The sequence below is a fragment of the Erithacus rubecula genome, assembly GCF_903797595.1.
Source record: "Erithacus rubecula genome assembly, chromosome: 16".
In the NCBI taxonomy this organism is placed as follows: Eukaryota; Metazoa; Chordata; class Aves; order Passeriformes; family Muscicapidae; genus Erithacus; species Erithacus rubecula.
In genome coordinates this window covers 16,967,371-16,984,893 of record NC_136668.1, presented here as the reverse complement: position 1 = coordinate 16,984,893, position 17,523 = coordinate 16,967,371, and the positions used below count along the sequence as shown (strand labels likewise).

General features: G+C 57.1%; 1 protein-coding gene across 3 annotated transcripts in view; it reads right to left on the bottom strand.

Annotated features, from left to right (window-relative positions):
* ARHGAP26 (Rho GTPase activating protein 26) overlaps positions 1 to 17,523 on the bottom strand; it is a 107,071-nt gene that overhangs the window by 69,393 nt on the left and 20,155 nt on the right. For all 3 annotated transcript variants that reach the window (XM_079319722.1, XM_079319723.1, XM_079319721.1), the window contains exons 4-10: positions 17,200 to 17,271; positions 15,689 to 15,790; positions 12,066 to 12,176; positions 11,765 to 11,869; positions 10,841 to 10,970; positions 10,498 to 10,598; positions 7,978 to 8,072 (exon numbers count right to left, since the gene is read on the bottom strand). In XM_079319722.1, coding sequence (XP_079175848.1) covers positions 7,978 to 8,072; positions 10,498 to 10,598; positions 10,841 to 10,970; positions 11,765 to 11,869; positions 12,066 to 12,176; positions 15,689 to 15,790; positions 17,200 to 17,271 — 716 coding nt within the window. The remainder of the gene's footprint in view (positions 1 to 7,977; positions 8,073 to 10,497; positions 10,599 to 10,840; positions 10,971 to 11,764; positions 11,870 to 12,065; positions 12,177 to 15,688; positions 15,791 to 17,199; positions 17,272 to 17,523) is intronic.

Here is a 17,523-nt window from a genome sequence, read left to right as displayed (position 1 = left end):
TCATGATGGATGTGGCCAGTGCCCAGGGGCTCTGTGTGCCACAGCCAGGTCATGATGGATGTGGCCAGTGCCCAGGGCTCTGTGTGCCACAGCCAGGTCATGGTCAGTGCCCAGGGGCTCTGTGTGCCACAGCCAGGTCATGGCCAGTGCCCAGGGCTCTGTGTGCCACAGCCAGGTCATGATGGATGTGGCCAGTGCCCAGGGGCTCTGTGTGCCACAGCCAGGGCATGGTCAGTGCCCAGGGCTCTGTGTGCCACAGCCAGGTCAAGGCCAGTGCCCAGGGGCTCTGTGTGCCACAGCCAGGTCATGATGGATGTGGCCAATGCCCAGGGCTCTGTGTGCCACAGCCAGGTCATGGCCAGTGCCCAGGGCTCTGTGTGCCACAGCCAGGTCATGGCTGGCACTGCACCAGCCCCAGCCCTGCTGGCAGCACCATCCTCACCTTGGGTTACCTCCAGCACCCAGCCATGGCCAAAACCCCACTCTGACAATTCCCAAAACATCAGCGGAATGGATCTGTCCTTGTCCTCTCACCCAAAAAATTACCCCAAATACTGGGGGTCACTTACACAGATAATTATTGATAAAGATAACATATGATAAATACAGATTTTGCTGTGGGGCAGCTCCCACCTCCCAGCATGGGATGCACCTGGGGCCATGTGGAGCCAGCCCAGCCCAGGCAGGCACAGCTCCTGGTCACAGTGTCACAGTGTCACAGTGTCACAGTGTCACAGTGCCAGCAGGACCCTCCTGGACCTGTGTCCAAGGTGCACAAACCTGAGCTCTCGTGGCAAACAAGAGCAAGCACCTGCAGATTCACTCCCAGGTGCTGCTGCATCCCACACTTCCACCTGTCCCTTTTTCTGGGACACAAAGAGGGGAAGGGATCTTGGGACCAGAAGAAATCAATTTCTGAATGGAGTGAGTGTAGGAGGGTGAGATCAGAACACAACATGGCAAACACTTAATAAGAGAGAGTATTTTCAATATGCTACAATCTAAAAATGGAAGATTTTGCCATATGAGACCACACAGGAAATTTGAATTTTCTCAATATTTCAGCTTTTGTGACAAATGGCCTGGCCTTAAGGAGCTGTGACTAAGCACAGTGAGAAAATGAGAAACTGCAATAGCTTTTCCTTCTTCCAGGAAAACAAACAAATAAGGAAAGCAATAGAAACAGATAAGAACTTCCAAGTGCTGGAGCAGCTTATCACAGCGAGACAATCTAAACTGCTGCTGAAAACACACAAGAGTGCACCAGTGACAGGGCTGAGTGCTGAGATGCTCCCAGTGCCACCAGGCAGCAGCCCCTGGGCCAGGCACCAGAGCCAGATGGGCCCCAAAATGTTGGTGAGCAAAGATGGGAAGGGGAAACTGAGCTCAGAAATTGTGGGTGTACTCAGAGCCCAGCAGCACATTGTGCAGGGCTGGGGGCAAGGGGAAGGAGCCTCAGCCCTCCCTGTGCCAGCCCAGCCCCCTGTGCAGCCCCCAGGCTTTGCTCTACAGGTGACACTGGCAGGGAAAGGGACAGCACAGAGCCAGGGACAGGGACAGGGACAGGGACAGCACAGAGCCAGGCACAGGGACAGGGACAGCACAGAGCCAGGCACAGGGACAGCACAGGGACAGCACAGAGCCAGGCACAGGGACAGGGACAGGGACAGCACAGAGCCAGGCACAGGCACAGGGACAGGGACAGCACAGAGCCAGGGACAGGGACATGGACAGCACAGAGCCAGGGACAGGGACAGCACAGAGCCAGACTCAGGGACAGGGACAGCACAGAGCCAGGGACAGGCACAGGGACAGGGACAGCACAGAGCCAGGCTCAGGCACAGGGACAGGGACAGCACAGAGCCAGGCTCAGGGACAGGGACAGCACAGAGCCAGGGACAGGGACAGGGACAGGGACAGCACAGAGCCAGGCACAGGGACAGCACAGAGCCAGGGACAGGCACAGGGACAGGGACAGCACAGAGCCAGGCTCAGGGACAGCACAGAGCCAGGGACAGGCACAGGGACAGGGACAGCACAGAGCCAGGCTCAGGGACAGCACAGAGCCAGGCACAGGGACAGGGACAGCACAGAGCCAGGGACAGGCACAGGGACAGGGACAGCACAGAGCCAGGCACAGGGACAGCACAGAGCCAGGGACAGGCACAGGGACAGGGACAGCACAGAGCCAGGCTCAGGGACAGCACAGAGCCAGGCACAGGGACAGGGACAGCACAGAGCCAGGCTTAGGAACAGGGACAGCACAGAGCCAGGCACAGGGACAGCACAGAGCCAGGCACAGGGACAGCACAGGGACAGCACAGAGCCAGGGACAGGGACAGCACAGAGCCAGGCTTAGGAACAGGGACAGCACAGAGACAGGGACAGGGACAGGGACAGCACAGAGCCAGGGACAGGGACAGCACAGAGCCAGGGACAGGGACAGGGACAGCACAGAGCCAGGCTCAGGGACAGCACAGAGCCAGGCTCAGGGACAGCACAGAGCCAGGCACAGGGACAGGGACAGCACAGAGCCAGGCACAGGGACAGCACAGAGCCAGGCTCAGGGACAGGGACAGCACAGAGCCAGGCACAGGGACAGCACAGGGACAGCACAGAGCCAGGCTCAGCTGGCACAGGGCAGCAGGGAGCAGCTCCTGCCACAGCCAGAGCCCTGGGATGCCCAGAGCCCTCCTGGGGAAAGCCACCTGCTCAGGGCAGCTCTCCCAGCCCCATGCCAACCATCCAGCCACTCTGCCAGCTCCTTCAGGAAGAATTTCCCCATGGAAAGGTGCTCAGGGATTGGAGCTGCCCAGGGAGGGTTGGATCCCCATCCCTGGAGTGCCCAAGGAATCCCTGGAGGTGGCACTGAGTGCTCTGGGCTGGGGACAGGGTGGGGATGGGGATTTTTTTGGGATTCTGGCTCTACAATCCAGCTGCTCTACAGCAGCTGTGGTGCCAGTCACCCTGGGGCACCCAGCAGAGCCTGGGGCAGTGGTGGCACTGCAGAGCTCACTGTCCCTGTGACCCACCCAGGGGCCAAGCCCTGCAATGGAAAACCTGCTGCTCCCCTGGAAGCCAGCTGGACTGAGAAGCAGCTTGCTCCTGGCCCAGAGCAATGACCTACATTATCCTAAATGACACAGCTTTTGTCATCACTCAAATGAGATACTCCTCCTCCCCAGGCTGGTTTTGTAAGACACTGGCTGCCATCCCTGCTCACCTTGTTTACAAACCTGATTTAATGTGCACAGACTACAAACGAGTTGAGTTAATGAGAAAAGAGCATTGCCAGTAAAACACAGCATCCATCACACTGGGGTGTATTTCAGCCAGACCCTAGAACACCACTCTGGGGTTAATCTTGCTGTAACAGCACAATACAATAATTCTAACTGAAGGTGAGAACCATTTCTAAATGCCAAGGGCAGTTGGATGGGGGCTGGAGCAGCCTGGGATGGTGGAAGGTGTCCCTGCCCATGGCAGGGGGTGGAATGAGATGAGCTCTGAGGTCCAACAGGAACTATTCTGGGATTCTGTCACAAGGAAGCAATGCTGTAATAACAGACCAGGCTCCAGATTTTCAGCTTGGTTGTGCTGAATCATCCTTACAGGAGAAAAACCCACATTTTTTATTTTCCCACCTAAGCAGTGGCAGCTCTTAGCTGTGCTATTTAGGGTGTCCCTGCTGACTCCAGCCCGTGCTGCCTGGGCTCCCAAGCCCATTTCTGTGCAGTGCTGGGAAGCTGCAGCTGAGGCTGCCACCTCCAGGCTGTGCTGAGAGCTGTGAACAGCCCAGCCCTGGCAGCCTGGCCAGGTGAGGCTGATCCACACACCTGGCACTGACAGCCAGCCTGGGGCCCTGCTGGTGCCCAGAGCCAGCCCAGCAAGGGGGGCAGGCTGGGCACATCCCAGCCTCCTTCAGCCATGGCAAAACTTCTTCTTCCCTCTTAAGCTTATCTTGGGCTTTTTTATTTATTTTTTTTTATTTCAGACATCTAATAAGAGAATGCAAAGCTGCCTGTTCCTTTTCCTTCAGGTGTGTCCTGCTCTCAGAAAAATTCCTGCAACAGGAATGGAGAAATTCCTCAGGTCTCCCCTTCCTGTGCTACTCCTCTGCCATGGTTTACATGGAGTACACACATTTCTGGAGCAGCTCCTGATCCCATGCCTGGCAGGCTCCAAACATCAAGGGAAGCTTCAGTTGCCTCTGAACAAGCTGAATAAAAATATTGTGGCTCCATTCTCCTTCTCCCACTTTTTTAGTTTGCTTTTCACATTATAAAAAAATATCCTCAGGGCATAGCAAAAAAAAAAAAAATTAAAAATCCTGTGTCAGCAGTAATATTGCAACTTTCTGGAGAAAAGCAGAGTGGCAGGGAGTGGGAGGCAACCCCAGGATATCCCATCCCTCAGGCAACACAGGCAGAGCTCCATCACCCCAACCCCTCCCTGCCACAGGCTGGCACTGAAACCCTGCTGAGGCACCAGGGGTTATCCCAGCTTTATTCAACACCCAGATTTTAATGAATTAGGTGTTTCTGAGACCTCCAGGGCATTCCTGCAGATGGGGGGACAGCTGGACCACAGACAGGCACAAACCAGAACACCCTGAGTGCCTTTGGAGCAGGTTTCTGTGAACCATGTGAACTTGTGCAGCCCAAATTCAGTGACTAGCCCCTCTTGGAATAGCAAGAGCAGCCTGGCTTTCCTGTTTGTGTGTGTGAGCCATGCATGAAGCTCACTGATACGGCAACAGCTCCCACTCCTGCCTGCCAGAGATTGAATCCACACATACCTCTGGTCCAGCTGCTGTGTGATAAGTCACAGCACAAGTGTTTTCCCTCTTCTGCAAAAAGGAGTGAAAGTGCCTGGGGGCAGAGCCAAAGGTCCAGGATCACCCATCCATGGTGAGCCAGCTACTCCAGCAGAAAAGCTGACACTATTCCCAGCACAGCCAGGCTGGAAAGGGGCAGCACATCCCTCCCAGCACAGGCTGGAACTGCTCACCCCGTGGGAACAGAGGATGCACAAAAGCTAAAACACCCCTAAAGTCAGAGAGACCTGAGTCACAGAGACTGGGAAACCAAAGCAGCAACTCAATGCACAGAGTTGGAAAAGGTGGGACTGCATGGAATAATGCCTTGCACTCCCACAGGTGTGACTGAAGGAATGAACCTGCCCAGGAAATGTCCCAAAGCTGAGAGCAGGAGCACAGCAGGGTCAGCACAGCCCAGTACAGCCCAGCACAGCCCAGCACAGCCCCAGCACAGCCCAGTACAGCCCCAGCATAGCCCCAGTACAGCCCAGTACAGCCCAGTACAGCCCCAGCACAGCCCAGCACAGCCCAGTACAGCCCAGCACAGCCCCAGCACAGCCCAGTACAGCCCCAGCACAGCACCAGTACAGCCCCAGCATAGCCCCAGTACAGCCCAGTACAGCCCAGTACAGCCCCAGCACAGCCCCAGCACAGCCCAGCACAGCCCAGTACAGCCCCAGCACAGCCCCAGCACAGCCCAGTACAGCCCCAGCACAGCACCAGTACAGCCCCAGCACAGCCCCAGTACAGCCCCAGTACAGCCCAGTACAGCCCAGTACAGCCCCAGCACAGCCCAGCACAGCCCCAGTACAGCCCAGTACAGCCCAGCACAGCCCAGCACAGCCCAGTACAGCCCAGTACAGCCCCAGCACAGCCCAGCAAAGCCCAGTACAGCCCAGCACAGCCCAGTACAGCCCAGCACAGCCCCAGTACAGCCCAGCACAGCCCCAGCACAGCCCACACAGCCCGCACAGACACAGCCCAGCACAGCCCAGCACATCCCAGCACAGCCCAGCACAGCCCAGCACACCCCAGCACAGCCCAGCACAGCCCAGCACAGCCCAGCACAGCCCAGTACAGCCCAGCACAGCCCAGCACAGCCCAGCACAGCCCAGTACAGCCCAGCACAGCCCAGTACAGCCCAGCACAGCCCCAGTACAGCCCAGTACAGCCCCAGCACAGCCCCAGCACAGCCCCAGCACAGCCCCAGTACAGCCCAGCACAGCCCCAGCAGGAGCACAGCAGGGTCAGCACAGCCCAGTACAGCCCAGTACAGCCCAGCACAGCCCCAGTACAGCCCAGTACAGCCCCAGCACAGCCCCAGTACAGCCCAGTACAGCCCAGTACAGCCCAGTACAGCCCCAGCACAGCCCAGCACAGCCCAGTACAGCCCAGCACAGCCCAGTACAGCCCAGTACAGCCCAGTACAGCCCAGTACAGCCCAGCACAGCCCAGCACAGCCCAGTACAGCCCAGTACAGCCCCAGCACAGCCCAGCACAGCCCAGTACAGCCCAGCACAGCCCAGTACAGCCCAGCACAGCCCCAATACAGCCCCAGCACAGCCCCAGCACAGCCCAGCACAGCCCCAGCACAGCCCAGCACAGCCCCAGTACAGTCCCAGTACAGCCCAGCACAGCCCAGCACAGCCCCAGTACAGCCCCAGTACAGCCCAGCACAGCCCCAGCAGGAGCACAGCAGGGTCAGCACAGCCCAGTACAGCCCAGTACAGCCCAGTACAGCCCAGCACAGCCCAGCACAGCCCAGTACAGCCCAGCACAGCCCCAATACAGCCCCAGCACAGCCCCAGCACAGCCCAGCACAGCCCCAGCACAGCCCAGCACAGCCCCAGTACAGTCCCAGTACAGCCCAGCACAGCCCAGCACAGCCCCAGTACAGCCCCAGTACAGCCCAGCACAGCCCCAGCAGGAGCACAGCAGGGTCAGCACAGCCCAGTACAGCCCAGTACAGCCCAGCACAGCCCAGTACAGCCCAGCACAGCCCCAGTACAGCCCCAGTACAGCCCCAGCACAGCCCCAGCACAGCCCCAGCACAGCCCCAGTACAGCCCAGTACAGCCCAGTACAGCCCAGTACAGCCCAGTACAGCCCAGCACAGCCCCAGTACAGCCCAGTACAGCCCCAGCACAGCCCAGCACAGCCCAGCACAGCCCAGTACAGCCCCAGCACAGCCCAGCACAGCCCAGCACAGCCCAGTACAGCCCCAGCAGAGCCCCAGCACAGCCCAGTACAGCCCCAGTACAGCCCCAGTACAGCCCCAGTACAGCCCAGCACAGCCCAGTACAGCCCAGCACAGCCCAGTACAGCCCAGTACAGCCCAGTACAGCCCAGTACAGCCCAGTACAGCCCCAGTACAGGCCAAGTACAGCCCCAGCACAGCCCAGCACAGCCCAGCACAGCCCAGTACAGCCCCAGCACAGCCCAGCACAGCCCAGCACAGCCCAGTACAGCCCCAGCACAGCCCCAGCACAGCCCCAGTACAGCCCCAGTACAGCCCAGTACAGCCCCAGTACAGCCCAGCACAGCCCAGTACAGCCCCAGTACAGCCCAGCACAGCCCAGTACAGCCCAGCACAGCCCAGTACAGCCCAGCACAGCCCAGCACTGCCCCAGCACAGCCCCAGTACAGCCCCAGCAGGAGCAGAGCAGGGTCAGCACAGCCCAGTACAGCCCAGTACAGCCCAGCACAGCCCCAGTACAGCCCAGTACAGCCCAGCACAGCCCAGTACAGCCCAGCACAGCCCCAGTACAGCCCCCGTACAGCCCCAGCACAGCCCAGCACAGCCCCAGTACAGCCCAGTACAGCCCCAGCACAGCCCAGCACAGCCCAGCACAGCCCAGTACAGCCCCAGCACAGCCCAGCACAGCCCCAGCACAGCCCCAGCACAGCCCAGCACAGCCCAGTACAGCCCCAGTACAGTCCCAGCACAGCCCAGCACAGCCCAGCACAGCCCAGCACAGCCCAGTACAGCCCCAGCACAGCCCCAGCACAGCCCCAGTACAGCCCCAGTACAGCCCAGTACAGCCCCAGTACAGCCCAGTACAGCCCAGTACAGCCCCAGCACAGCCCAGCACAGCCCAGCACAGCCCAGCCCAGCCCAGTACAGCCCAGTACAGCCCAGTACAGCCCAGCAGCACTCACCTATCCACAGCCTCCACATCAAAGCAGAACCTCTTCTCTATGGAGTCTGTTTTCCGCCGGGTGCAGGATTTCAGGGTCACAGCTTCATCTTCCCCCTGGGCAGAGACACAATCAGGTGAGGCCAACAACAACCCACAACCACAGGCCTGACCCCAGCACCCACTGCTGTCAAACCTGGGGGATCTGGCAACATCACCCTGCTAAAAACATCTGTTTGTATCTCTGTTTGTCCTTTTACCCTTTTTTAGTCCAAACCCTCCATGAGGAGCCTTCCCTTCAGGATGCCCACGACCCAATCTGTGCATTAAGCACCACACAACCCATTCTTCATGTGGGCAGCTAGTGCTGGACCACTACAAAATCAGCTTTATTTTCCACTCTGAGCAACACTCCCCAGAGCTGCTGGCAGCTTGCACTCCACACTGAATTTTTGGCAGCACTGTGCACACGAGGACTTTTAACAGGAGCAAACATGTCTTAAAATGTTTATTGTATAACAAAGCAATGACAAAAGCACTCTCCCATCCAGGGAATGCCTCTCTGCATCCAAGCTGAACTGGATTTCCACAGGGCTGAGCAGGGACCCAGCAGGATCTGTGAGCACTGCTGGCCTCTGCTGGAGGAAACCCTGCTCAGCCCTGCCAGCACAGACACTTCTGCAACTGTGAAATTCCACCAATGACTTCAGAGAAAATGAATTTTGAAGGAGTTCCTGGAGACAGACACTTTTCTGGCCTCTCTGTGCTGTTCCTGATGACACCTTGGCTGACCACCCTGTTCCCTGACATCACCATTTTTCCAGGAAACATATTTAGAATCACTTAGATTGGAAAAGACCTCGAAGATCACAGAGCCTGAAAGTTGCCCAGAACAGCCAAGCCCACCTCTAACCCATGTCCTCACGTGCCACAAGTCCATTAAACCCCCCCAGGGAGGGTGACTCCCTGGTTCTTATCCATGAACTCCTCCCCAGAGCCACCAGCATCCAGCTCCTGACAACCAGGACACCCCACCACAAAATCCTGCTCCATTCAGGAACAAATGGCAAAGCACACACACATCTGCATTAACAATATAACCAAACAAGTGAAAAAGAGTTTTTCTGGGGTTGTGTTGGACAGACATATGATATTCAAACTTAATACATTAACTGAAGTCACTTAAACACTTACTTTAAATTGTCTAACTGACAAATCTGCACTACTAAAAGCAAGCCAAGCAAAAGTATAAGCATGATGTACAGCTGAACTTGTGCTGCTCCAGCCAGACCCCAGAAGTGCAGCAGAGCAGCCCCAAGCCCCTGTGGGGCTGCTCCAGGCTCAGCTGCCCATGCTGCTCACCCCTGACACAGCCTGGCAGCATTTCATGCCAGGATGGGGCAAGCACAGCCCTGGAGAGGGGCTCAGCTGCTGCCAGCAGCTCCACAGCCCTGGCTCTGGGAGAGCCCTGGAATGGGAAGGGACCAGACAAAACAGCCACTGGTGATTACAGGGCTGGGATATGCTAATGCTGAGCTGTAATGAAGATGCTCCAAGGCAAGAGGAAATTAATTTGAGAAGTTTCCCTGCCCACAGCCAGCTCCCTGTGCCAGCAGGAAGCAGAGTGGGAGCCTGTCCAGCTGCCCCAGGCTCTCCCCAGCAAGGGGAGCTTGTCCCAGCTGGGAACACTGTGGAGGAGCCTCTGGTTCCTGCAGCACAGAGCAGCAAAGCCAGCCCTGGATACAGCCCTGGGAGCACTGGGACACAGCATCCCCACACCCCCAGGGCCAAGGCAGCTCCAGCCCCTGCTGGGGCTCTGTCCAAAACAAAACAACTTCACTGGCCAAGGCACAGATCATCAGAGACTCAGAATGGTTTGGGTGGAAAGGGCACTGAGAGCTCATCTTGTTCCACTCTGCCATGGGCAAGGACACTTGCACTGCACCAGGCTGCTCAAGCTGCCACCCAACCTGGCCTTGGACAAGTCACAGGCACTGGAGGAGCAAACAATGACCAGGAACAAGGGACTGGGGAGCTGGAACCCATGGAGCTGGAGTGTGGTGGGTGCCTGTGGCTGGCAAAGACCTCTGGGCTCTGGGGGTTCCTGCCTTTCCTTTCTCAAACCAGCTGCCAAGTTCATTCCCTGAGTCCAGCCCCCTCAGCCTGGAATGATGTGACCCACTTCACTGCATTTGTGTCACCTTGCCAAAAAGGTGACACAATTTGAGCCCTGGGAGAGGCAGCAGTGCCAGGTGCTGCCTGGCAGACCCCAGCCCTGCTCCCTGCCAGGACTCACCTCTTCTGCTCCCTGCCAGGACTCACCTCTTCTGCTCCCTGCCAGGACTCACCTCTTCTGCTCCCTCCCATCCCTCTCCCCTCCCCCTGCTCCCTCCCATCCCTCTCCCCTCCCCCTGCTCCCTCCCATCCCTCTCCCCTTCCCCTGCTCCCTGCCATCCCTCTCCCCTTCCCCAGCTCCCTCCCATCCCTCTCCCCTCCCCCTGCTCCCTCCCACCCCCTCTCCCCTCCCTGCTGCAGCACTCACCCCTTTTCCTCCTGATTTCTGGTCGAAGGGCACCATGGTGATGCGTTTGGAGTCCCTCTGGTAGGTGCAGTAATGCTTCACCCAGGAGGTCCCAAAGTGCCCTGAGAGCAAACACAGGCTGCATGTCCCAGTGCCCCACATCCCAGCCTGCTGTGTTTAACCATCAGTTCACAGCCTGCACCTAAAACACTTTGATGAGGCACTGCCAGTGATTCTCCCTGGCTGCTACTGAAGCCAATCCCTGTTTTCCAGGGGTTCTGCAGCTGCTGGATCAGCCCTGGTGCCCCTGTCCTGCCCAGCCCCTTCCCAGGCTCCCACCCACCCCACTCCCCACCCCACTCACGTTTCTCCTGCACATAGAGATAGCCCTCCATGGTGTAAGGGCTGATGTTCTTGTGCTCATGGGGATTCTCCTTCATCTTCTTCATCAGAGCTTCCACCTCTGACCTGGTCCCCTCAAAGCGGTTTCTGGTCTGCAAATCAGAACAGGAATGTTTTCTGCACCCCACTGGGGAGGGGCTGAGCCCCTGCAGCCCTGTGGGAAATGGGATGGGGAGCCCAGGGCAGCCACGGGGCACGTTTGCTTCCTGGGTTTAAGCTAAAACAAAATTATTACAACAATTGGCAAGGCCTTCCAGAACTTTAAGGGGCCTTAAAATAGAGGGAGAGTGATTTTTGACATGGGTGGATAGTGCTAGGACAAGGGAAATGGATTTAAACTAGAAGAGGAGAGATTTAGATTGGATATTAGGACAAAAATCTTCCTTGTGAGGGTGGGGAGGCTCTGGCACAGGGACACCCAGGGCACAGAAACACCCTGAACAAAGGGACACCCTGAACACAGGGACACCCTGGCACAGGGACACCCTGGCACAGGGACACCCTGAACACAGGGACACCCTGAACACAGGGACACCCTGGCACAGGGACACCCTGAACACAGGGACACCCTGAAAACAGGGACACACCCAGGGCACAGGGACACCCTGAAAACAGGGACACCCTGAACACAGGGACACCCTGAAAACAGGGACACCCTGGCACAGGGACACCCTGAACACAGGGACACCCTGAAAACAGGGACACCCTGGCACAGGGACACCCTGAACACAGGGACACCCTGAACACAGGGACACCCTGAAAACAGGGACACCCTGAACACAGGGACACCCAGGCACAGGGACACCCAGGGCACAGGGACACCCTGAACACAGGGATACCCAGGCACAGGGACACCCAGGGCACAGGGACACCCAGGCACACTCACATTCTGGATGCTGATTGTCAGCTCTGTTTTGAAATCACTGAAGTCCTTAGCCAGCTCGTAGCCATGGTGGTAGAATGTGAACAGCCCCTGCAGAAAGGCCAGCAGCTAATTGGGAAAAAGCAGATGGAGATGGTCAGTGGAGAGGCAGAGCTGCCCAGAGCCAGCCCTGCTGAGAGGAGGGGGCCCTGCACTGAGAGGGGCTGTGGGTGAGGCTGGACCCCCTGCCCATGCCTTGGGACCCCCTGTCCCCCCACAGCCTCCCAGCTTTGTGCAGGCTGGCATGGGCTGAGAGCTGACTTACAGGCTCCACAAACTCAAACATCTTCCTCTCCTGCACCTCCTGCACCTTGAAGACATATTCCAGGGACACCTCGTAGAAGTGCTGCCGGACCAGATCCACCTGGCTGTCTGCCTGCAGGGGTGGGGGGACAGAGCAGAGTGACCAGAGCCCTGCTGGGAGCACCCCAGATAGAGCACCCCAGGAGTGACCAGAACACATCTGGCTCTGCTGGGAACCCAACCAAAGCAAACCCAGAGTGACCAGAACACATCTGGCTCTGCTGGGAACCCAACCAGAGCAAACCCAGAGTGACCAGAACACATCTGCCCCTGCTGGTAACACCCTCAACCAGAGCAGACCCAGCCCCAGCCCCAGTCCCAGCTGGACAGAGGGCACAGCAGTGAACATAAAGCTGATCCACATGGGCAGGCTCTTCCCTCAGCTGAGAAAATGGGTGATGACTCCTGTTGTCACCTCCCCAACAGCCAGGGAGAAATCACACAGCAGAGGTGAGGAAAATGGAAATCACTATGGACTTGGAAAGAAAAGGCAACTCTCCCTTTTCTGGAAAGCACATCCCCTTGCCAGGGATGCCACATCCACATTTCACAGCTCCACACTGAATTCTCTCTCTAAGGCCACCCCTTGGTGGGGTCTGGGCCACACAAACCACAAACCCCTCCCAGTGGCACAGGGGAACAGGAACCAGCAGCTGGACTGGGAGCTGCTTCCAGCAGGCTGCAGGCTCCTCCTGCCCTCTGGGCTTCACTTCTCTGAAATGCTGCTGTCAATCAGTAAATACATGGGAACACTGTGGCTGCTGTGCAGCCTAGGGAAGGGAGGTGCAGCTCACTCAGAGGATGTCTTGGTCAGAGAGAAAAGTTTCTGTGTTCAACAGCTGCATGTATGTCTTTTGTTTTTGTAAATGGAAACATTTAATTCTGCATTTGAGTAATTCATAACCTGAGATGTGTAGAATTTGTGTGATAGATACACAGAGAATATAACAGACACACTGCCAGTCAGTCAGGGCCTGGTGGGAGATGCCACCAGATGGCACCAGCAGCCAGCACTGCTCCAGGGCACTGCAGAGCATCCAGCAGAGAACACAGCCCAAACACACCCTAAACACATCCCAAACACACCCCAAACACACCCTAAACACCGCCCAAACACAGCCCAAACACACCCCAAACACACCCCAAATACACCCTAAACACACCCCAAACACAGCCCAAACACACCCCAAACACACCCTAAACACACCCTAAACACACCCTAAACACCGCCCAAACACACCCTAAACACCGCCCAAACACAGCCCAAACACAGCCCAAACACAGCCCAAACACACCCCAAACACAGCCCAAACACAGCCCAAACACAGCCCAAACACAGCCCAAACACAGCCCAAACACATCCTAAACACACCCCAAACACAGCCCAAACACAACCCAAACACAGCCCAAACACAGCCCAAACACAGCCCAAACACACCCTAAACACACCCTAAACACACCCCAAACACAGCCCAAACACAGCCCAAACACAGCCCAAACACACCCCAAACACAGCCCAAACACAGCCCAAACACAGCCCAAACACACCCCAAACACACCCCAAACACATCCCAAACACACCCCAAACACAGCCCAAACACACCCTAAACACACCCTAAACACACCCTAAACACACCCCAAACACACCCAAACACAGCCCAAACACACCCCAAACACAACCCCAAACACACCCCAAACACAGCCCAAACACACCCCAAACACACCCTAAACACCGCCCAAACACACCCCAAACACACCCCAAACACACCCTAAACACACCCCAAACACACCCCAAACACACCCCAAACACACCCCAAACACACCCCAAACACACCCCAAACACACCCCCAAACACACCCCAAACACAACCCCAAACACACCCCAAACACACCCCAAACACACCCCAAACACACCCCAAACACAGCCCAAACACACCCCAAACACACCCTAAACACCGCCCAAACACAGCCCAAACACACCCCAAACACACCCCAAACACAACCCCAAGCACAACCCCAAACACACCCCAAACACACCCCAAACACAACCCCAAACACACCCCAAACACACCCCAACACACCCCAAACACAGCCCAAACACACCCCAAACACACCCCAAACACACCCTAAACACAACCCCAAACACACCCCAAAACACACCCCAAACACACCCCAAACACACCCCAAAACACACCCCAAACACAACCCCAAGCACAACCCCAAACACACCCCAAACACACCCCAAACACACCCCAAACACAGCCCAAACACACCCCAAACACACCCCAAACACAACCCCAAACACACCCCAAACACACCCCAAACACAGCCCAAACACACCCTAAACACACCCAAACACACCCCAAACACAGCCCAAACACACCCCAAACACACCCCAAACACACCCCAAACACACCCCAAACACACCCCAAACACACCCAAACACACCCAAACACACCCCAAACACACCCCAAACACACCCCAAACACACCCCAAACACACCCCAAACACAACCCCAAACACACCCAAACACACCCCAAACACACCCAAACACACCCCAAACACACCCAAACACACCCCAAACACAGCCCAAACACACCCCAAACACAGCCCAAACACAGCCCAAACACAGCCCAAACACAGCCCAAACACACCCAAACACACCCCAAACACAGCCCAAACACAGCCCAAACACACCCAAACACACCCCAAACACAGCCCAAACACACCCCAAACACACCCCAAACACAGCCCAAACACACCCCAAACACACCCCAAACACACCCAAACACACCCAAACACACCCAAACACACCCAAACACACCCCAAACACACCCCAAACACAACCCCAAGCACAACCCCAAACACACCCCAAAACACACCCCAAACACAGCCCAAACACAGCCCAAACACACCCCAAACACACCCCAAACACACCCCAAACATACCCCAAACACACCCCAAACACAGCCCAAACACACCCCAAACACAGCCCAATCACACCAGCCCAGCTCTGGCCTGCACAAGGAATTCCAGGCTTGAGAGAAGTGATTGGAACCTCAGCACACTGATCCAGCAGGGACACCTGTCAGCCAGCTGAGCACATCCTGAACCCCTGGCTTGAGAGAAGTGATTGGAACCTCAGCACACTGATCCAGCAGGGACACCTGTCAGCCAGGTGAGCACATCCTGAACCCCTGGTGGCTCTCAGGGAGTGCAGGGCACTCAGCCCCATCCCTGCTCCCCTGCAGCACACAGCAGCCTCTTGCACAGGAGAGCAGACATCCACGACCTGTGCTGGCACATGGCAAGCCTGCAGCAGAACCAGTTCCTCTCTGTTACACTCTTTAATTATAAACCCTCTCTCCTTTTTGATTGTTATCCATTCTGGGATCTCTCTGATTTACTCACCAAGACAGCTCTGTATCCTTTCATTACAGGAAAAGGGGAAAACCCAGCACCCACAGCCAGAATGAGGGGAAAAATGAGTTTACAGCCAGGAGAACCGTTGTTATAAACTGTGTGAGGCACTCAGAAAGCTCTCCAGAGTCACAGCCAGACATGGGAACTCAGAGGTTGCTCTCACCTCCTGAAGCTGGGATTCTTTCTTCTTGGAAGACAAGTTCAAGTGCTTTTCTAGGACACCACAGTACTTCTCAGTCTCCTTGTCATATTTCTTTTTGGCATCCTACAAAACAGAACAGAAGTGTGACACTGAACACAAGGGCCCCAGAGTGGCAGTGAGAGCATCCCCTGGCACTGGGCAGGTGACAGTCCCAGGTGAGAGCCAACAGCAGGCAGCACCTGGGGGCAGCAGCTGGAAGCAGGTGAGGCTGCTTTTATCTGCCAGCATCAGGAAAGCAGCTCATGCTGCCAAAACCCAAGGCTTGAGGGAACCCCTCCTCTGCTCCAGAGGCCCAGGCCTTGGTAAACATCCAGATCCAGGTATAAAAACAACAGAGCCAGGAAAGTGCTTTCTAAGCAGAACATGGTCACAGTTTCACATCTCACCCCTTGTTTCTCCTCTGTCAGTGGGACAATGACACAGCCTGGCTGTGGCACGAGTGTTAAGGATGCCAAGTTCACTTTCCTTTGCACCTCTCATCCCAGCCTGGCCACCCCAACACACCAGCACCAAACCCATGCCAGCACCAAATCCATGCCAGCACCAAACCCATGCCAGCACCTGCCCAGGTCCATCCTGGGCTCTCCTCTCTGCTCTGTTTTCAGCTGCACGGGCCAGGCTGGGCACTGCTGCCATGCAAACACAGCCCTGGGTGCTGGCATGAGCAGCCTGCAGGCAGCAGCAGGTTGTTATAACAACAGAGGAGTCACAGACAGTGGTTTTCATTTGAGAACAAAGGCAGGAAAGAAGGAGGGGGGCCAGGCTGTGTCACAGCCACCCTCAGCCACACCGGCGCTTCCCCGTCCTGCCAGAGCTCCCGTGCAGCCCCCAGCCACACTCTGGGGTGGGGAGTGCAGGAAAGTGGGAAACCCTCCAAGAAAATCCTAGTTCTTCCCTGGAAGAATGATGAAGGATTTCCTTACTTCCCTGGAGTAAGGAAAAAACTTCAGCTGGCATGGAGTTTTTTGCCCTTGGCACGTTATTTGGTTGTGGGTGAACTTGGAACAATTGAGGCAATTCCTAGGGGCTGTATTGCCCCATGCCCAGCCCAGAGCTGCACACCCTGCAGGGTGCCAGCCCCTGGCCAGCAGCACTCAGCCCCTGCCATGTCTGAGCCCACCCTGCAGTGTTCCAGCCCCTGCCATGTCTGAGCCCACCCTGCAGGGTGCCAGCCCCTGGCCAGCAACACACTGCTCCTGCCATGTCTGAGCCCACCCTGCAGTGTTCCAGCCCCTGCCATGCCCCAGTCCCCCTGCAGTGTTCCAGCCCCTGCCATGCCCCAGCCCACCCTGCAGTGTTCCAGCCCCTGCCATGCCCCAGCCCACCTTGCAGTGTTCCAGCCCCTGCCATGTCTGAGCCCACCCTGCAGTGTTCCAGCCCCTGCCATGCCCCAGCCCACCCTGCAGTGTTCCAGCCCCTGCCATGCCCCAGTCCCCCTGCAGTGTTCCAGCCCCTGGCAGTGCCAGCCTCACCTTGGCAGCCCCGATCTGCTCCTTGCGGAATTTCTCCAGAGGTGTGATCAGCACCTCGCTGGCGTTCTCGATCTGGGGCAAACACAGGCACAGCTCAGCTCTGCTGCTCCACAGCCTTTGCCATGGAGAGCCTCCCACACCCCCCAGGCACCCCCAGGCCTCCCCCCTCCCTCTCTGCCACCCCCTGAGCCCCCCAGCACCAGTACTGCTCTCCACAGCAGGGCTCCATTCCTGATGCTTTCCAAGTGTTTCCCCAGCAAGCCACGCTCTCCCTCCCCTGCAGCCTCACCCTGGGCTGGGGAAGGGGCACAGGGGCTGCAGTGA